Source organism: Antedon bifida, chromosome 9 (genome assembly GCF_963402885.1).
Source record: "Antedon bifida chromosome 9, ecAntBifi1.1, whole genome shotgun sequence".
NCBI classification, from domain to species: Eukaryota; Metazoa; Echinodermata; class Crinoidea; order Comatulida; family Antedonidae; genus Antedon; species Antedon bifida.
This window is the reverse complement of record NC_136234.1, coordinates 12,030,951-12,053,612: the sequence shown is the minus strand read 5'-3', so window position 1 is coordinate 12,053,612 and position 22,662 is coordinate 12,030,951. Positions and strand designations below refer to the sequence as shown.

Below are 22,662 nucleotides of genomic sequence, written 5' to 3'. Positions count from 1 at the left end.
AATGTAAAAAGTAAAATTTAATAATAATCTTCGACAACCAATTCTTTCTTTTATAATGCAAACCCCCCAAAAAAAAAACCCCCAAAAAAACCCAACCAATTCTCAAACAATGATACCGTATTCCTATTCCCCACAAACTTTATGCAATTCCCCAAATTTCCCAATCCTTCCAAACAAAATATCAACAATCTTCTTATTTTTAAATAAATCCCCGAAACCCCCCTTTCAAATACAATAATATCACAAGATGAATAATTAAACAATAATAAATGTCCACAATATCGTTCCTTCTTGCCTTCTCTCCTACGCTGACACAAAACAAATTAGAAAGATAAAAGTTAAAACGATTCTGCAAATAAACAACTCCCACGCCTCTGCTCCCGTTCTGCTTGTATTATCAATTATAATTCTTCCTATTTTCTGACATATAAATAAATCAAATATAAAGTTAAAATGTTTCTTGATGTCGTTCTGCCCTGCAATCCGCTCCCCGACCAATTATTTCTTTCTCCTTTCCACGTAAAATAATATCAGTATCAATCCAGTTACTCTTCAATATTTCCAAACAATTCTTTACATGCAACAACGTCTGCTGTTTCCAACAGTTATTTCTTCCGTCAATGTACATTCACAATTTAAATTAATCCTCAGTAATCTCAACAATTAACAGTTCTACATTTAAGTACAGCCTTATAGTATTACTTCCAACTCACACTTTATTAACTTCATGTATATCACTTTATTTCCTTTCTGCTTCAGCTCTATATCACCATAATTACCTCCAACTCACAATTTAATAACTTCATGTATATCTCTTTATTTCCTTTCTGCTTCAGCTCTATATCACCATAATTCAATTACTTCTTCTCCTGTACGTCTTAGTTTCTCATATCAATATTCACCTATCCCTTTCTGGCTTAACATAACATAGCCCTCCTTCTCTGTCTCCTCTCAATTTCCATCTACCTCAAAATTCCCTCAATTATCCACATATCACCACCTTATCCTTCTCCACCAATCAGCAACTCACACACTACCTTAACCCTTATACCTCTCCTCCAATCAGCAAACACCACACAATCCTTCTCTGCAACACAACAACTCTGCTCCACTGGCTTCACACAATAGCTTCCTAAAACAAAAGAAAGGTTCAAATAGTGAAAACAAAAGGAAAAGTAAGAATGACTTGCAAAATATATACACAACTTTATGTCACTTGTGACATTTACTCCCCTCTAAAAGAATAATGTATCAACATTTTCTCCATACCGTGACGGGTCCTATTTACACTCGACTTAAATAATCAGCTCCTACATTTTCACTGCCTTTAATCGCCTCTATTCGGAACTTGTACGGTTGTAGAGCCAGGGCCCATCTCATAATTCGCCCATTGGACAATTTCGCTCTGTGCATAAACACAAGCGGCTGGTGATCAGTTTCCAACGTGAAGTTTCGTCCATATAAATAAGACTCAAATTTTCGTACACTCCATACAATGGCTAAGCATTCTTTTTCCATCACTGAATATGCTTTTTCTCGAGGAAGCAGTTTCTTGCTAGCGTACGCCACGGGAAACTTCACGTCACCATACTGCTGCATTAGAACCGCTCCCACTCCATACTCGGACGCATCTGTTCTCAAAATAAAATCTTTGTTTAAATTAGGAAGGCATAAAATTGGAGTACTGTTTAATTTTTCCTTAAGTTTAACAAACGCACTTTCCTGGGCCTTCTCCCAACATATTCGGTTAGGTTCCCGATTCTTCGTTTTGTCGGTTAATGGACAAGCAATCACAGAGTAATTAGGAATGAACTTTCTATAGTAGTTGGTCATCCCAAGGAATGACCGGAGTTGTTTCTTTGTTTCTGGTTGTTTGGCTGACAAGATGCTTTGTATCTTCTCCACTCGAGGTTGAACATTTCCTTTCCCTACCACATGGCCAAGAAACTCGATTGTTTCATAACCAATGAAACATTTGCTTGGTCGAGCAGTTAGATTGGCCCTGCGGAGACGTCCAAACAATTCAGACAAACATTTCATATGTTGATCCCAAGAAGCTGTGTGAATTAGAATGTCATCAATATAATTAAGTGTATTATCCATTCCTTTGAGTAATTTTCTCATGATACGACTGAAAGTAGCCGGTGCATTGACTAAGCCGAACGGCATGACATTAAATTGAAACAAACCATCTGGTGTTAGAAAGGCTGTTAAAGGTTTTGACGCTTCATCCATGGGAACTTGCCAATACCCTTTACTTAAATCTATCTTAGTAAAATAATGATCATGGGCCAACTTTGTGAACAGTTCCTCTTGGTCCGGAATCGGTTCGGCGTCAAAAACTGTAACCTGATTAAGTTTTCGAAAGTCCACGCAGAATCGATTTGACCCATCCGGTTTCTTTACCAATACTATTGGAGAGGCAAACGGTGCCCCTGAAGGCTCCACTACACCCAGATTTAACATCATATTTACCTCATCCTTAATGGTACCTCGCAACGCATGTGGAAGTGGATAGGGCTTGGAACGGATTGTATCATCAGTTTCCAGCTTGATTTCATGCTGCCCAAGTGTAGTCTTACCCGGTAAATCCGTCAGTACATCTTTGTAGTTTCCGATAAGTCGGTGCACCTCATGCTTTAGTGTATCATCCAGGCTTTCGTTGATGTGGATGTCGGCTGTTGTTTCTTTTGCTAGTAGAGGGTGGAGCTGTAAAAGATTCTCATTAGATAGATGATAATTTTGGTCATTTGTAAATGTTTCATTAGGTTCGCATTCAATAACAGCGGTGCTAGCTAATTCAAGGATACCAGAAGGCTCGGATACCCCTAAGGCAGCACTAATGTCTGCGGTTCGCTCATAATACTTTTTCAAGAGATTGGCGTGAAATATTTTGAATTTCCCGTTAAGGTCAATTTGGTAGTCTAGATACCCAAATTTCTTTACAACCTTAAAAGGACCTTTCCATTGAAGCAATAGTTTGTTTTTGTCTGTGGGTAATAAAAGTAGTACCTTATCCCCAACCTCAAATTCCCGGGACTTACTCTTTTTGTCATAATATTGTTTGTACCTGACCTTAGATTTTTGTAGATTCTTCTGAGCCATCTGACAGGTTTCATGTAGTCGTTCCCGTAAATCCATAACGTACTGGTAGGTGGTTTTTGTTTCTGGTGTTTCGATTTCTTCGGTCCACAATTCCCTTAGGATGGACATGGGTCCTCGTACGGTACGGCCATATAACAGTTCAAAAGGAGAAAACCCTAAACTTTCTTGTGAAGATTCCCTAACCGCAAAAAGTAGTGGGTCAATGTAACGATCCGAATCAGTATAATGTAGGCCACTATGTAATTTCGTGTCATTTTTTTGTTAAAAGCAAAATTCCAGCTGATTTAGTGTCTTTAGGATGTAAAGTAATGAAAAAAATATGTTGCCATTTTTTTAAAAAAGCTTAAGGGTGTCAAATCCAAGATGGCCGCCAATACGTAAAATATCCAATAAATGTACCATATTGGACAAAGTAACACCCATTATGAATAATATTTTAAGTTCATATGGGTTCTCTGCTATATAAGAATTATTATAAACCTATATTCATTAGTATTCTGACATTTTGAATTTCAAAATGGCCGCCATTTTTAAAAAATGGATTAAATTTCTTATTAAAACATGTGCAAGTTATGACGTTGATTGAAATCACATAAAATGATAGGCCTATGACAACAACATTGGCGACTAACACAACATTTTTTAAAAATGGGTTAAATTTCTTATTAAAACGTGTGTAAGTTAAATAAATTAGATTGAAATACACAAAATGATATGCTTGTGACAACAACATGGTGATTAACACAAAATGTTGTCCATCAGGAGGTCTACAGTACTGACAGTACACTTCTTCATATTAAAACATCTCATAAACTTTTTCAGTTAAATGATAACTAACTCTGCCAAAGTCCTTCAGTGAAATATTTCTAATCTTGAATGCGATACAGTAAGTTGACCTTCCTTCGTTCTCTACTACTGTATCCATCAAACTTCCACAGACTGATCTGTTCAGAAACAAATTGGCAAAATAACTGAAATACCTCATTTCACCGCCAAATAATCTCTATAGGAGTCCTCTTTTACTTTTATAAGTTTGTCACCTGTATTCACCGTCATATATATTTTTTGCCAATATTCGTCTTTTTCTTAGGATCCCATATAGACAGTTTGCCTTACAAGACTTTTACCAATGCCTCAAACATTTTCTGTCCAATTTCATCATGCCATGGCCAACAAACACCTTTGTGCGAATTGCAGCATTCTTCATTAATCGGGATATCATCTCTCTTTAAATGTTAACTAGATTTGCCAGCTCTGATGAAATCATTAATTTGTGTTATTCCAATTATACCACGCTCAATGACCCTGATCAATTGATGTAAATCTAGCAAGTCCCACCATGGATTAAAGATTCTTTAATCCATGGTCCCACACATACATGTCCTCTCATATACATAATAGGGATATAGTTTAACCACCATTTAGATTTCGTCAACTCTCTGTATTCAAGTTAATATCTTTATGATCAGCCTCTTTCAAACAAAATGATACTTAACTCAAAATCTCTTTCTCTGTCTGCATTTGTAGAAGCAAGTTGTAGAGAGAAAGCAGAATTAGTGTGCTTCTGTCCTTTAGAGATGTTTTCCATTTAAGATATTTGTGGTACTGGTTGTATAGGTAATACAGTTCAGTTTCAACAAAAGCACTGGCCTCAACGCTATTTTCACAATGCTACATGTCCAAAAGCCATATAGTTCACCGGGTCGACATAATAATTGCTTTTTGATGTCATCTCTGTCCACCTCCACTCATCTTGGGCAAGAGTCATCACCAGGCATTCTTTCCCTAGTACATGAGTTTTTATACCACAACCATGTGCACTCATCAAACCAGTGTATAATGGTGGTCTGTCTGTAGGGGGTACATATCTAATGAAATTGGTTGAGATTGTAGAAGATGAGAAGTAGGAGTTCATTCATTCACAAGATTATTTATAGGCAGAGCTGTATCTGTATTTCCTTCAAGTTTCTGCCAAAAGTTGACAGGTTGAAAACTTACCAACCATACTGGTGACTATGGCCCTGAAGGTTCAGACATTGAATTACATAGCAATAACGCATTTATTATTTAACATCATATTTATACAGGATTTCACAATAAGGTATAAATGCACTTGTTTTATATTGTGATCCAAGTTTCAATTTCATGAAAAGAAATGAGATCTGTAATTTAGAATCTATATATAAATTATGGTTAATTCTGACATAGGCGAGCACAATGGAAAAACTTTGGAACAAATCTCTGCCTTGGATACCGACCTGAACTATCTCAGGTGTACCACGAAATGTAAAACAGTTTTCACTATTACGATATTGTTCCATATTTCTATCTTAGGAATATATTATAAAGAGTTTTAAAACAAAATTTCTGATTCATCGGTAGATTTTCAACTCAATTTCAATTGTACGCGGTCAAAGTATTTTCCGGGTTCACGATGAGTTCACAGGTTCACCTTGTAACTACCTGGTTTCAGTTAAGTTGGTCGTTAGTGGCTATAGCTATTTTAGTTTTTTGTTTATTTTTGGATCGGACCGCACGTGTGAAGGTACAGTAATATATAAAAATAATAAAATCCTGATAGCCGAGTTTTATTGAGTAAGCTGGCAGGAATAACTGTAGGCTATCTGTGTCCCATTAGGGCCCATATTGCAAGCCATCTAAAACATCTTCCTTCTTGGGCCGAAATGGCCTACACTGTCGCGGAAGTTTCAAAAGATGTTTAAATTAAATAATGTATTATGATGGTATTTATTTGAATAAACGCCTCCCCAATAAAACATCACTTTGAATAATAATCGCCTACACCCCCTACCCAACTATCTAATAAACGCCCATCCACATTTATACACACAATATTGTATATACTATTTGTAATAGAATTCATCACACTGTTAACTATAATTTACCAAGCATTTGTTATACATTTTTACCACTTTTCATATCTATTAGAGGATTTTATTTGATTATAAATGTTACGATATTATTAAAACTAAAAAATCCCTCGAATAAGCATCTCCCTCAAATGAACTCTGCCTCCCCACCTCCGCCCTATAAAGGCCCTACCAAACAATAAACACTATACTTTAAAATGTTATTAATCATCTAAGACACTGTGAAACAGAGTAGGTTTAGTTTTTCGAATGTCAAGCATTTTCAATAATGGTAACCGACAGAAAATGTACAAGGAGAACTTCCCTCTAAAACCTTTTTACCCGAGTCATTATCATTTCGAGAACTTTCGTTTACACTTCCTAGAGGGGAGCGAGTGAAGCGAGCTCACCCTCTAGTTAGACGTAATTGTTGTTGAATATTTGATATAAATTGTTAAGTTGTTCCATACTTTTGCAACTCCAACTTTGAATGATTATTTAATTTAATAGTCATAGTGGGGTATTATATATCTGTTATATAGAGAACATTGACAACTTTAGACAGCCTTATATTTAGACAATCCTGTGAGAAGTGACAATTTTAGAACATGGTGTACAAACAACAATTTATGCACACATATTTTAAAAAAATTATTTAAAGAATTTAATTTTTAGTGGCGGCCATTTTGAAATCCAAGATGGCCAACAGATTATCGCTTTACATAGTTAAGATTGTATAATGGGTACAGTAATACCATCAAAACGGACTTGTTCCACATTCATAATTTGTATTATTGGTGATATTCTGATTTTTAATAGGGTTATTTGAATGTTGGCGGCCATCTTGAATTTGGTCCTTTAAATGTCTTTTGAAAAAATGGCAACATATTTTTTTTCATTCCTTATATTATCAAGATATGAAATAAAGTCAAAGTTTGCTTTTAACAAAAAATATACACGACATTCATATAAACGACATACCAGCCTACACTAGTAGGCCTTTCTGCACACATACGTTTCAGCATTTGTTTGAGTGTTCCATTGAACCGTTCGACCAAACCATTACAAGCTGGGTGATATGGAGATGTCATTACCTGACGTATAGACAACAACTTACTAACTTGCCTCATGACTTCAGATGTAAATTGTGATCCCCTATCGGTAAGCATTTCTTTCGGGATACCAAGTCTAGAGAAAACACCAACCAAGGCCTCAGCAACCCGTTCAGCTTCAATATTTGGTAGAGGCACTGCCTCTGGATAACGAGTAGCAAAATCTATTATTGTGAGTATATAACGATTACGACCTTTAGACATGGGGAAAATGGGACCAACTATATCAACGGCAATCCGTTCAAACGGCACCTCGATCAAAGGCATGCTTCCTAGAGGCACTTTCGTAACTCTACCTTTTTGTACAGTTCTCTGACAAATGTCACAGGATCGACAATATCGAGTAATATCTGCAGTTACCCCAGGCCACCAAAATGTTGTCAACACTTTATCTGTCGTCTTTTTTACCCCTTGGTGTCCTCCTAATAAGGTTTCATGGGCTTGGCGCATTACCTGGCGTCGATAGTCAGCTGGCACTACTAGTTGGGTAAACTTATCCCCGTGTTCAATATTAGGAGAGGAAAATTGCCTATATAATAGGTCTTTATGATAAATAAACCTAGCCTCGGCTTGTTTGTTACTCACAGTTGTAGTTTGTTTCTCTGCAAGATCCTTGAATTTTGCAAGGCTGATATCTTGTTGCTGGGCGGTTTTCATAATTCCCGCTGTGATGATTTGCTTGTGTATTTCTGTAGTTTTAAGTGTTCTGAATGGTTTATCCATAGTGTTAGCTTGAGACCGGGTAACAACAGAACATCCTTGAAGATTTCGCTCTGTCCATGTGGGATCTGGATTTCCTGGTGCTCGTACTCCTGCAATATTACCTAATATCAAGTCATAAATAGGGTTATTCATACATAGTGCATACGTCTTTCCTGAAAAAAAAAATGTATTAACATGTATTAATGCAACCGGTAAGTTGCGGACCGTGCCATCAATCAGCACACAGGTTTTCTCCTTACCAGTAAGTTGTTCGGCTGATACAAGATCTTTCTTCACAACCACCCCACTACAGCCACTGTCACGAAGAACAGAGACGCAGCGTGACCCAACACAACCTGTATAAACGGGCATTTTACTAATTGAATTATTTAGAGCCGCTGTCATAATTGGAAGACAGTGCCCACATTGAAGAGTGACCTTATCACCATCATTATTGATACAACATTGATTTAAAGACTCTGACATTTTCGTAACCATACTGGCACCCACATCGGGAATTTCTTCTTTGGCTTTACATTCGTGTTGTTTTGTACATTTCTGGCAATCAGACTCTGTTTGTGGTGAAGTAGACAACCCAGCGCAACTGTTGGCGTCCTGTCTACAATTTCTGGCAATATGTCCTGTTTTTAAGCATCGGTAACATTTTGGAGGAGAGTTTGGCTTATGCATAGTTGAGGCTCTGCAATTTCTAGCTAGGTGAACCTACACGATGACATATAAAACAAGTTGGACTACGGAAACTAGAAGGGCTTTGTGATGAGGATGTACTGGGAACATTATTAGAGGAGAGTTGAGGAGAATTTGGCTCTTTTTGTTTAAACTCTATTGGTTTACCAAATAATCCCCCACGAGCTTCCAAATATTGCTCCGCAATTTCAGCCATCGCTTGTATCGTTTTCGGTTGACGTTCCCTTAGGAACAGAGCTAGGTCCTTCCCACACCCATCGGTAAACTGCTCTCGCAGCAATAAATCTTTTAACCCCTGAAAGGTTTTTTCCCCCTCTGCTAGGTCAATCCACCTATCAAGATAATTGCTTATCCTCGCAGCAAATTGCGGGCCGCTTTCTCCGTATTCGGGCTTAGCTGTTCGTAACTTATGTCGAAATCCATCGGCGGTTAACTGAAACCGTTTTAGAAGAGCCAATTTCAACAGTTTGTAATCGTTAGCTTCAGCTGACGACAACCTGGAATAAACCTCGAGAGCCTTCCCAGTTAGTAGGGCACTTAAGTTAACCGGCCACTCAATTTCTTTCCACTCCTGACTAGTCGCATACCGTTCAAACCTTTTCAGATAGGCATCTAGGTCATCTGTTCGATCATGGAAAGGGGGTAATTTAGGTTTACTGGCCTTAACCCGTGACTCAGGATTGGGTAATACTCTACCACCCGGCCGTGCCCGATTCTTTTCTTGTTCTAATTGGATTTCTAACCTTCGCATTTCTATAAGATAGGCCTGTTCGTTTTCTCTCTCTTTTTCTTCACTCGCTCTTTTTCTCTCTGCTTCGTCCCTCTCTAGTACCTCTCTTCTCTCTCTCTCTTCCTTCTCTAGTGCCTCTCTTCTCTCTCTCTCTTCCTTCTCTAGTGCCTCTCTTCTCTCTCTCTCTTCCTTCTCTAGTGCCTCTCTCTCTCTGTCTCTGTTTCGCTCCATTTCTTCTCTCTCCCTGTCCCTGTTTCGCTGTTTTTCTTCTCTCTCCCTGTTTCTCTCTTCTCTCTCTAGTGCTCTCTCTTCTCTCTCTCGTGCTCTCTCTTCTCTCTCTCTGGCAGCTTCCTCTCTCTTTTCCACAAACTCTCTTAATTCCACTCCATCTAACCCCAACGCTTTTCCTGCGTCAACAATTTTAGTGAGATCCATTTCTTAAGAAAAAAAAAAAATATATATATATATATAAGTATCCAATATAAGTATACAGTATGCCAATAATATGGCAAATAGACAATCCAAGAATCACGTACAATTGTTTCATCTACCAATGTTCACGCTAGGTTACAAAAACTCCCGGACGAGCCCCCATAAATGTCACACAGCCGCAATTACGGCTCTTTCGGACATGTAGTTGCTGGTAACCAACGATGAACAACGGTAAATAGCCACAACTGTACACATATAAATGTAAAAAGTAAAATTTAATAATAATCTTCGACAACCAATTCTTTCTTTTATAATGCAAACCCCCCAAAAAAAAAACCCCCAAAAAAACCCAACCAATTCTCAAACAATGATACCGTATTCCTATTCCCCACAAACTTTATGCAATTCCCCAAATTTCCCAATCCTTCCAAACAAAATATCAACAATCTTCTTATTTTTAAATAAATCCCCGAAACCCCCCTTTCAAATACAATAATATCACAAGATGAATAATTAAACAATAATAAATGTCCACAATATCGTTCCTTCTTGCCTTCTCTCCTACGCTGACACAAAACAAATTAGAAAGATAAAAGTTAAAACGATTCTGCAAATAAACAACTCCCACGCCTCTGCTCCCGTTCTGCTTGTATTATCAATTATAATTCTTCCTATTTTCTGACATATAAATAAATCAAATATAAAGTTAAAATGTTTCTTGATGTCGTTCTGCCCTGCAATCCGCTCCCCGACCAATTATTTCTTTCTCCTTTCCACGTAAAATAATATCAGTATCAATCCAGTTACTCTTCAATATTTCCAAACAATTCTTTACATGCAACAACGTCTGCTGTTTCCAACAGTTATTTCTTCCGTCAATGTACATTCACAATTTAAATTAATCCTCAGTAATCTCAACAATTAACAGTTCTACATTTAAGTACAGCCTTATAGTATTACTTCCAACTCACACTTTATTAACTTCATGTATATCACTTTATTTCCTTTCTGCTTCAGCTCTATATCACCATAATTACCTCCAACTCACAATTTAATAACTTCATGTATATCTCTTTATTTCCTTTCTGCTTCAGCTCTATATCACCATAATTCAATTACTTCTTCTCCTGTACGTCTTAGTTTCTCATATCAATATTCACCTATCCCTTTCTGGCTTAACATAACATAGCCCTCCTTCTCTGTCTCCTCTCAATTTCCATCTACCTCAAAATTCCCTCAATTATCCACATATCACCACCTTATCCTTCTCCACCAATCAGCAACTCACACACTACCTTAACCCTTATACCTCTCCTCCAATCAGCAAACACCACACAATCCTTCTCTGCAACACAACAACTCTGCTCCACTGGCTTCACACAATAGCTTCCTAAAACAAAAGAAAGGTTCAAATAGTGAAAACAAAAGGAAAAGTAAGAATGACTTGCAAAATATATACACAACTTTATGTCACTTGTGACAATAGCTCACTATATCGGTCGGTTGGTTGGTCTTGATATCAGTTTCATCTAGCTAAGTCAATTTTTCACAGTATATTCCTTATGGCCAGGAATCGATGTCGTTATGTTTTCACGGTGCGCAATCAAAAATTACGCGGTCTACGCAATAATTATCTTCACAAGCATGAATCACAATTAAATACAATTTGGTACTCATAACGTATGGTCTTGTTTATTTATAACAATGTAAGTTCATGTCATACTTTGCCACACATCACAGCTGCAGTTTACAGTGCATTAATGCGCATGCTCCAACTTCCAGCCATGGTAACGCACTCAGCGCGTGATTGTTGCCATTGTATACGTATCGCGTTAGTATAGTAACTACAGCATACAAACGTCTAAAAGCAACAAGCTTACACTGTCTTACAATTTCTCAGAAAATATTTCAGCAGAATTTACTAATGGATTCACGAAAAAACAAACGGTAAGTTACTAAATTATAGTCTAAATGAAATTTCAATAGCTATAATAAATAGATAAAAGATTTGTGTATTGAAACATTTTTTGAACGATGTTTTGTATCAATGTTTTTTTGGCCTAGGTACACACACCAATATAATATAGGCCTACATACATAACCGTATTTAGTTATTTGTACCGAAATCATTTAGACCAATATTATAGTTTATAAATCCATGTTTTCTTATATAGATTATCTGACGATCGTAGATATAGATCAAACACAGATTTTCAGATCTTTGATGTGCATCCTTTAGATGTCGCTTCTGGGTCTGACTTGATGTCATCTAAAATAGGATTCTCCCGCCACGAAGGTAAAACACATGTCTCCCAAATCAGATTAATGTAGGCTATTACTGATGGATATGATCTGAGATGGAGTCAAACCATGCTTTAGTTTAAATGAGTTGAAATGAAACAAGACCTACTGTAACTAAAAGTGTAACAAAATATTTTTACTTTGTAGATTCAAACAAGTATACAAGAAAGCCTCAAAGAAAGAAGGAGCACGAGAGAAGTCTTCTGGATATGGTTGAACTTTCTGGTAAATCTAGTCCTCTATTTAAAGGACTACACAGAGGCAACTCGGCTGCAAGCTGTCAAAAGATGGGCAACCGCTACACTTCTGACACAAGAAAAAAGCTTTCAGGTGGAAGCGTCGGACGTACCACTACCTTATTTCCAGGAAACAGGCCGTCGCTTGATAATTCTACAATTGTTGTAAGACGTTCCTCAAATAACATTGGTCGACAGACAGCAATAGACAAGAAAGCTGCGAGGAAGCAACCACCAAATGGGCGACTAACGAACAGGCCACAACTGAGCCCACCACGATTGATTGCAACTTGTCTTCCCAGTGACGACGAACATACCAATTTGACATTACCATCAATAAATGCCACAGGAAAAATGTCAAAACCTTCACCAGTAGCACCAAGACCACCAGACATGACACGACCTCAAAATCAGAGCAGCAGTTTACGTCGAAATTACAAAGGACCTAGGCAATAGACAAACCATACAACAGTGGTATAGGAATTCATAGTATCAGAGACTGTTTTAATGATTTAAATTTAATTTATTTAAAGTTACTGTACTCTCAAGATGTATGTACTCCGAGAACGTGGTGAAACCCAGAGCAAAGTTTCGTTCCAATGATCATGACAGCGAGCTGAGTACTGTCACAGAATAACCTAAATGTATTCATATGAGAGTGTATCTCAATTCCTAATTAAGCAGTCTAACTTCGCACGATGACAGTGGATGAAAGCGACCGTTTAATGATCCGAATGAAGGGAAACCTGCATGGGCACCACGTGATCAAAATAAATTTTCAAGACACATAATTGCATACTTTTTAAACGTCTGAATTAATATGAAATGATTTGAAAATAAAATGTTATACACAAGATAAACTACATTCTCGATGATCAATCTCTTGTGTTTGTTAAGTAACTTTTTTGTATATAGACAACTCGCTGCATTATGACCTCTCCAATAGTTGGCCGGTTGTTCCACACAGAGCCGTCTTTGCGCAACAGTCAGCTCTGCCTCTAATTAACTCCAGTAGATATATTTATCGTCTTTTCGAATAACAATTTGCAAAAGACTGAAATAAAGATGTGTATTCTTTCATGATTATGGTAGAAAGGGTATAGATACACATTGCTGTATACACTAAGTAGATTAGACTAAACGATTATACAATGAAAATAATGCTACACATTTTTAGTCGCGTGCAACGCGACTTTACAGCTCACTATATCGGTCAGTCGGTCGGTAAGCACTAACTTGTATAAGGCCTTGTCTTGATATCAGTTTTATATAGCTATGTCAATTGTTCACAGTATATTCCTTATGGCAAGGAATCGATGTCGTTATGTTTTCACGGTGCGCAATCAAAAATTACGCGGTCTACGCAATAATTATCTTCACAAGCATGAATCACAATTAAATAAAATTTGGTACTCAAAAATTTCAGGGCATCAATCATCATGGCAATACAATTATGTGCGTAGCGCATGCAACGTATGTTGAATAGTGGTAACATCCTTGTTGCTTGTGTTTGCAAACATATGCTCCATAACTCCAAAATGTATTGTAGATGGAGAAGCATTCTATATACTTAAGTTTAGTTTTATGGTTTATAAGTTTATTAATATGGATGATATTTCCGAAATAAAATGAAATTGAATTGAATTGAATATGCGCGCTTAAAATTTTCAAATTTGTCCAAATTTATTTTCGCTGAAATAAGAGTACCTTTCAGGCAATTTTAAGCGCGTTAATGTTAACATGCACTCTTTTTGCCCGATTTCTGTTTTACAACCTTTCTTTTATAATATCATTATTTGATTCACTTTTCAACTCAAAATTACGTTATATTAGCACGGTATAAATTTGAAAAATATAAACATTTTTAAACATGTTCAGCAATTTTGGTCGGTTGGTGGGTGGGTGGGTCGGTCGGTTGGTCAGTCAGTAAACACTAACTTGAGTACGCGACTGCAGCCGGCCATCTATATGGCCTTCTTGTTGTTTTTTCTTCTGCTGCGCTTTGGTTTTTGTTGTAAAGGTAAAGCTGAGCACACCGGTAACCTGTTATATGTAAATTTGAAATAACATAACTCTATATCTCAGTCGGTCGGTGTAAACACAAACTCATATTCATATTTTTTCATTATTTTGACAGTGGATATTAATACTTGGAGACGCGGCAAATATAAATGTTTTTAAAATATGTTCAACATTATTTTCAACAATTTCGGTTGGTCGGTCGTCTCTCGGTCGGTCGATGTAAACACTAACTCATCTTCATCTTTTTTTTCGTTATTTTGACACTGGATATTAATACTTGGAGGCAAATATAAATGTTTTAAAAATGTTTTCAACATTTTTTAACATGTTCAACAATTTCGGTCTGTTAGTCGGTTAACATGTTCAGCAATTTCGGTCTGTTAGTCGGTCGGTAAACACTAATTCATATTCATATTTCTTTATTATTTTGACACTCGATATTTATACTTGGAGGCAAATATAAATGTTTTAACAATTGTTCAACATTTTTAATCGCGTGTAGGTCGTTCGGTCGATAAACACTACCTCAAATTTGCGCACGCGACTGCAGCCATGTATATGGTCTTGTTTATTTATAACAATGTAAGTTCATGTCATAATTGTTCGCCACACATCACAGCTGCAGATTACAGTGCATTAATGCGCATGCTCCAACTTCCAGCCATGGTAACGCGCGCAGCGCGTGATTGTTGACATTGTATACGTATCGCGTTAGTATAGTAACTACAGCACACAAACCTCTAAAAGCGAACAAGCTTACACTGTCTTACAATTTCTCCGAAAATATTTCAGCAGAATTTACTAATGGATTCACGAAAAAACAAACGGTAAGTTACTAAATTATAGTCTAAATGAAATTTCAATAGCTATAATAAATAGATAAAAGATTTGTGTATTGAAACATTTTTTGAACGATGTTTTGTATCAATGTTTTTTTTGCCTAGGTACACACGCCAATATAATATAGGCCTACATACATAACCGTATTTAGTTATTTGTACCGAAATCATTTAGACCAATATTATAGTTTATAAATCCATGTTTTCTTATATAGATTATCTGACGATCGTAGATATAGATCAAACACAGATTTTCAGATCTTTGATGTGCATCCTTTAGATGTCGCTTCTGGGTCTGACTTGATGTCATCTAAAATAGGATTCTCCCGCCACGAAGGTAAAACACATGTCTCCCAAATCAGATTAATGTAGGCTATTACTGATGGATATGATCTGAGATGGAGTCAAACCATGCTTTAGTTTAAATGAGTTGAAATAAAACAAGACCTACTGTAACTAAAAGTGTAACACAATATTTTTACTTTGTAGATTCAAACAAGTATACAAGAAAGCCTCAAAGAAAGAAGGAGCACGAGAGAAGTCTTCTGGATATGGTTGAACTTTCTGGTAAATCTAGTCCTCTATTTAAAGGACTACACAGAGGCAACTCGGATGCAAGCTGTCAAAAGATGGGCAACCGCTACACTTCTGACACAAGAAAAAAGCTTTCAGGCGGAAGCGTCGGACGTACCACTACCTTAATTCCAGGAAGCAGGCCGTCGCTTGATAATTCTACAATTGTTGGAAGACGTTCCTCAAATAACATTGGTCGACAGACAGCAATAGACAAGAAAGCTGCGAGGAAGCAACCACCAAATGGGCGACTAACGAACAGGCCACAACTGAGCCCACCACGATTGATTGCAACTTGTCTTCCCAGTGACGACGAACATACCAATTTTACATTACCATCAATAAATGCCACAGGAAAAATGTCAAAACCTTCAAAAGTAGCACCAAGACCACCAGACATGACACGACCTCAAAATCAGAGCAGCAGTTTACGTCGAAATTACAAAGGACCTAGGCAATAGACAAACCATACAACAGTGGTATAGGAATTCATAGTATCAGAGACTGTTTTATTGATTTAAATTTAATTGATTTAAAGTTACTCTCAAGATGTATGTACTCCGAGAACGTGGTGAAACCCAGAGGCAAGTTTCGTTCCAACGATCATGGCAGCGAGCTGAGTACTGTCACAGAACAAACTAAATGTATCTATTCATAAGTAGAGTGATTCCCAATTCCTAATTAAGCATAGACTAACTTCACATGATGACAGTGGATGACAGCGACCATTCACAAGCTTTGATGAAGTGAAAGGAAACGTGTATGGGCGCCACCACGCTAGCAACATAATACTTTCAAGACACATAATTGCAAAATTGTTTAAACGTCTGAATTAATATGAAATGATTTGAAAATAAAGTTTTATACACAAGATAAACTACATCCTCTTGTATTTGTTGAGTAACTTTTTTGTAATAGACAATTAACTCCATCCAGAGCCGTCTTTGCGCAACAGACAGCTCTACCTTTAACAAATTGTAATAGATGCATTCATCGTCCCCTCGAATAACAATTTGCAAAATTGTCTCTCACAAAGAGATAATTAAAAAGACTGAAATAAAGATTTATATTTGTTCATGATTATGGTAAAAATGATAGAAAGGGTATAGACACACATTGTACTGTATAAACTAAGTAGCCTGATGTTATGGAATAAAAGTGGTGTTTACGTTACAAAGGGGAGAGAGAGGGGGAAGAGAGAAAGTAGCCTGCTATGTGCTGATCTATTTTTACAATAAAAGAATGATTATAAATAATTAAAAATAATGCTACTCATTTTTGTTGTTCATTCTTCTGTGGTTGGTTTTTCTGTAAAGGTAAAGCTGAGCACACCTGTAGCATAACATTATTATATATAAATTTGAAATAATATGCAAATCAACAATCAAAAAAAAAATTATAACAATAATATATTTCATAATTTCATTATTTTTTGCTGCCACACAGCAGATTACAGTGCATTAATGCGCATGCTCCAACATCTAGCCATGGTAACGCGCGCAGCGCGTGATTGTTGCCATTGTATACGTATCGCGTTAGTATAGTAACTACAGCATACAAACCTCTAAAAGCAAACAAACTTACACTGTTTTATAATTTCTCCGAAAATATTTCAACAAAATTTATAATGGATTCACGAAAAAACAAACGGTAAGTTACTAAATTATAGTCTAAATGAATTTTCAATCGCATGTAAAGATAGATAATAGATTTGTGTTTTGAAAAATTTTTAAACGATGTTTTGTATCAATGTTTTATACTTATAGCCTAGGTACACCGCACGCCAATATAATATAGGCCTACATACATAACAGTATTTGTACCGAAGTCATTTAGACCAATATTATAGTTTATAAATCCATGTTTTCTTATATAGATTATCTGACGATCGTAGATATAGATCAAACACAGATTTTCAGATCTTTGATGTGCATCCTTCAGATGTCGCTTCTGGGTCTGACTTGATGTCATCTAAAATAGGATTCTCCCGCCACGAAGGTAAAACACATGTCTCCCAAATCAGGTTAATGTAGGCTATTACTTATGGATATGATCTGAGATGGAGTCAAACCATGCTTTAGTTTAAATGAGTTGAAATGAAACAAATAACTTATATTTTACTTTGCAGATTCAATCAAGGATACAAGAAAGCCTCAAAGAAAGAAGCAGCACGAGGGAAGTCTTCTGGATATGGTTGAACTTTTTGGTAAATCTAGTCCTCTATTTAAAAGACTACATAGAGGCAACTCGGCTGCAAGCTGTCAAAAGATGGGCAACCGCTACACTTCTGACACAAGAAAAAAACTTTCAGATGGAAGCGTCGGACGTAGGACTACTACCTTATTTCCAACCATCCAATCAGGAAGCAGGCCATCGCTTGATAATGCTGCTATTGGAAGACGTTCCTCGAATAGCATTGGTCGTCAGACAGCAACAGACAAGAAAGCTGCGAGGAAGCAACCACCAAATGGGCGACTAACAAACAGGCCACAACTGAGTCCACCACGGCTGATTGCAACTCGTCTTCCCAGTGAAGACGAACATACTAGTTTGACATTACCATCAATAAATGCCACAGGAAAAACGACAAAACCCTCAAAAGTAGCACCAAGACCACCAGACATGAGAGGACCACAAAATCAGAGCAGCAGTTTACGTCGACATTACAAAGGATCTAGGCAATAGACAAACCATACAACAGTGGTATAGGAATTCATAGTATCAGAGACTGTTTTAATGATTTAAATGTAATTGATAGAAAGTTACTCTCATGATGAATTGACTCCGAGAACGTGGTATAACCCAGAGCCAAATTTCATTCCAATGATCATGGCAGCGAGCTGAGTACTGTCACAGAACAAACTAAATGTATGTATTCATAAGTAGAGTGATTTCCAATTCCTAATTAAGCATAGTCTAACTTCGTATGATGACAGTGGATGAAAGCGACCATTCACAAGCTTTGATGATCCGAATGAAAGGAAATATGTATGGGCACCACGTGATCAAAATAATACTTTTAAGAAACATGATTGCATAATAAAGATCTGAATTAATATGAAATTATTTGTAATTAATAAAATGTTATACACAAGATAAACTACATTCTCGATTTTTTTATTTTTAGAAATTTGTTTTGGTTAGATGAATTCAGAGAAATTAATATATGGCAGCAGGTACGCTTACAAATCAACATTGTATGATTATAATCAATTCTTTATTGACTCTCACCGTACGTTACAGTATTGTCATAGAAAACAAATTAAATAGCACAGAACGAAAGCAAACGAAAATGTTTACACAAAAATTAAAATAAAAATTATATATACAAATATAAGTAAATCCAAAGGCAGTTTACTGAAAAAAATGACAATGCTGTGGGTATCAGTGGCTGGATCTCAATGGAGATACAAAAAAAAAAGCGAAAAGCTAAATCAAAACGATAAAGTAAAACAGCCAGAAAAGTTAGCAGAGCTTTCGGGCAACACTAGCCCTTCATCAGTGCAAGTGAGGGAATTTGGATAAAGTCATAGCATATGAGTTGCCAAGTGCTGCCTGGGTAGACAGGAATAAAAGAAATATAACAATAGAAACAGCGTGTTGAATACAAATTAAATATACCTATATAGGCCTATATATATATATACTGGCTCAGCTTATATTATATTGTGCCAGTTCTGCGGTACATTTCATTTCGAAACCTGAGCTGCACTGACGAGATCTAATAAGATCGAAACAGTACTGTCTACAGATTGGATATATATATAATATTATATACATCATGTATGAATAATGGATCGATAGGTTAATATATTTAAATCAGGGCAGAGTGAAATTTCATTCTTCCCTGATTTAAATAGATTTTACACATTAATATAGCCTGTTTTGAGAATTAAGAAATTAAGAATTAATGCATGTTGAAATATTGCCACGCGACAACCAATTTACGAATTTAGATATGTTCAGTAGGCCTTAAATACTTGTGTATTTTGTTTGCGCTTTGTCAAATCAAGAAATTTGTGAAAAAAAAAATTATTGAGTATTTTGAGAATCCACCCCATAAAAAATCATTTTGAATAAACGCCCACCCCCTCCCCCTCCCTTCGAATAACCCCCAGTTTTTACTGTATTTTATAACTTCTCGATATTAATTGTGTTGTACTTATTTATATTTAGGGGGTATTTATTTGATTGTACATATTACACCCAAAACAATAAACGCCTTCCCCGAATAAACGCCTCCCTCGAATAGCCCTACCCTCTAAACACCTTCCTTAGCAATACACGCCCCGGTGAGTTTATTCGAATGAATACGGTATTAAGAAAAACACAGTGTATTAATGCGCATGATCAAATATCTCTTTAGCAACGCACGTAGCGCACGACTGTATACGTAAATAGCGTTAGCAACAACATACTCTAAAAACTGCATTATAATCATAGGCAATTATACTATAGTTTCTCGGAATTAATTAAATAACAATATAATAACAATAATAAAACTAGAATTTAATTCGTCACTTTGACGAATTATAGGTGATCATTTTTATCATTTTAATGAAATTAACATTTTTTAAACATGCATGTACGTTAACATACGATCGTAAAAAGTTGATGTACGCCATCCTATGACATGATGCATACGCTTATAGTGCTGAGTTGTGCCTATTACATGCCATATACAATATGTACAGTATATACTGTATATCTATATACAGTGTAGCATAGGTGAAATTACGGGACACACATCATGTTCTAATTTTTTGGTATGATGGAATTATCAAAATAAACTCGAAGATGACAATTTCGAAAGATAATGAATTGAGCAAATAAATATAAGAATTGGAAGAGAATCTGGCACGTAGAAGCGCTGTGCACGCTCTTTGAAATTTGTATAAAATTTACGAAAAAGATGAAAAAACTACTTTTTAACTTCATCTGGCCATATGTTAACGTCACAACATCCGATAGGCTTGGTTTTTATATGAATTCATATCTACATTTCATCAGCTTTCATAATAAATTATAATCATCAAGGTAACCTTCAATTCTGAAGAGCTGTAAGATATTCAAATTTACGACAAAGGTGAAATTACACGACCTACGTTATTCAAGTTTTTACGCGTGATGACGTCATCAAAATGAAAACACTGACAACTTATGAGAAAGATAAATAATTAAGCAAGCACACACTGACATTTGTGCGAAAATCGAGCTCAAAAAGCGGAGATGCGCTTTATTGAATGTGATAACCTACACAAAACGGAAAAAAATCCTAATTTTTAAATTCAAGTGGCCATTTGATGACGTAATACCATTTTGTACGTCTAATGTGTATATACATTTATATCTACAACTCATTGGCTTCCAGAATAAGTTAAAAAACTTAGGGGTCATCGTGCATTCTGAAGAGTTATTTTCATTTTAAAAAGGCCTTATTTTTACCATTTTTAGCACTTAGCAATTAATGTGTGCATTTTGTCATTTTTAACGTGCTTGTAGAGCATTATTTTAAGTGGAAATGAACTCAAATTTGGTGAATGTACTAAGAATTGTGAGTAGAATGTGATTTATACATCAAATTTTATTTTTTACGCTTTTTACGAATCGCGTGCGCAAAAACGTGTTTTTGCGCAGTAATTTTTTGAAACACGCAAATGGCCTAATTCATGCTCTAAATTGATCAAAACTTAATTTTGAGCTTTTAAAAATCTTTACGCGCGATTTCACGTGCATGACCTTGAGACGCGCGAGTTTTTATTTGCTAATATTTTTTACCTTGACCTGAAATTTACGTGTAGTGAATTTCATAAATATGTCATAATCAATTATGGACATATGATTGATAATGTGATTTCACAAAATCGCGTATACGTGACGCCACGGTTGAGTGATCACGCTGAAAAGCTTATTATTATGGCTAAGTTAAAGTATTTGAAAGACATTGTGAAATTTTTGTGATCATTGTTATTCAACTTTTTGAGATAATTGCTAAACAAAAGTGTACAGAAAGAAGAATAATAATAACAATAAAGATTTCATACAATAACAATAGGTGATCATTTTATTCTAAATGATCACCTAATAAAAAAATATTATACAATGGAATCACGAAAAAACAAACGGTAAGTATTCATTTTATATTGATTTTCATTCGAAGTCATACAACATTTACATCGAAACTAGACCTAGGCACTATCCTATTAAATCTTGAAATGAAACCAGTATTTTCTACTTTCAAACTAATTTATCCTCTCTAAATTTAATTATATTTTATAAATTTTTAAATTTGTTTTTTAATGTAACAAAATTCACACACTCCATTATATGATCGTGTAAAAAAGCAAGCATACACGATCATTATATTAGATATTGATCAATGGAAGCTGTATTTAATATCAAATAAATAACAGTTAGTCGGTATGATAATTATACTCATAGCAACATACTACCGTGTATTGTTATCGTTTGCTAATCGGATATTTATTTAATTGGAATTAAACACTAACTCATATTCATATTTTCCCACCATTATTTTGACAGTGGATATTAACACTTGGAGGCAAATATAAATGTTTTTAAAATGTGTTCAACATTTTTTAACATTTTCAGCAATTTCGGTAGGTTGGTCGGTCGGTCGGTAAACACTAACTCATATTCATATTTTTTCTTTAATTTGACACTGGATTTTCATACTTGGAGGCAAATATAAATGTTTAAAAAAAATGTTGAACATTTTTTAACATGTTCAGCAATTTCGGTCTGTTAGTCGGTCGGTGAACACTAACTCGTATTCATATTTCTTTCGTTTTTTAGTAGCTCACTATGTCGGTCAGTCGGTCGGTGTAAACACAAACTCGTATTCATATTTTTCGTTATTTTGACAGTGGATATTAATACTTGGAGGCAAATATAAATGTTTTTAATTTAATTATTTATTTAATTTAATCGCGTGGAAACGCGACTCTATAGCTCAGTATGTCGATCGGTCGGTCGGTCTGACACTGACATGTATATGGCCTTGTTTATTTT

At 35.8% G+C, this 22,662-nt stretch overlaps 2 protein-coding genes across 2 annotated transcripts; one reads left to right on the top strand and one right to left on the bottom strand.

Annotated features, from left to right (window-relative positions):
- Positions 1-8,498: 8,498 nt before the first annotated feature.
- Positions 8,499-9,311, bottom strand: LOC144852958 (uncharacterized). Its single transcript, XM_078711013.1, has one exon. The coding sequence runs from the start codon at positions 9,246-9,248 to the stop codon at positions 8,499-8,501; it is 750 nt and encodes a 249-aa protein (XP_078567139.1). The 5' UTR covers positions 9,249-9,311.
- A 7,900-nt stretch (positions 9,312-17,211) lies between these two features.
- LOC144852902 (uncharacterized) lies at positions 17,212-18,351 on the top strand. The gene is made up of 3 exons (XM_078710962.1): positions 17,212-17,280; positions 17,507-17,628; positions 17,759-18,351. The coding sequence occupies exons 1-3, from the start codon at positions 17,258-17,260 to the stop codon at positions 18,313-18,315; spliced, it is 702 nt and encodes a 233-aa protein (XP_078567088.1). The 5' UTR covers positions 17,212-17,257; the 3' UTR covers positions 18,316-18,351.
- Positions 18,352-22,662: the final 4,311 nt, after the last annotated feature.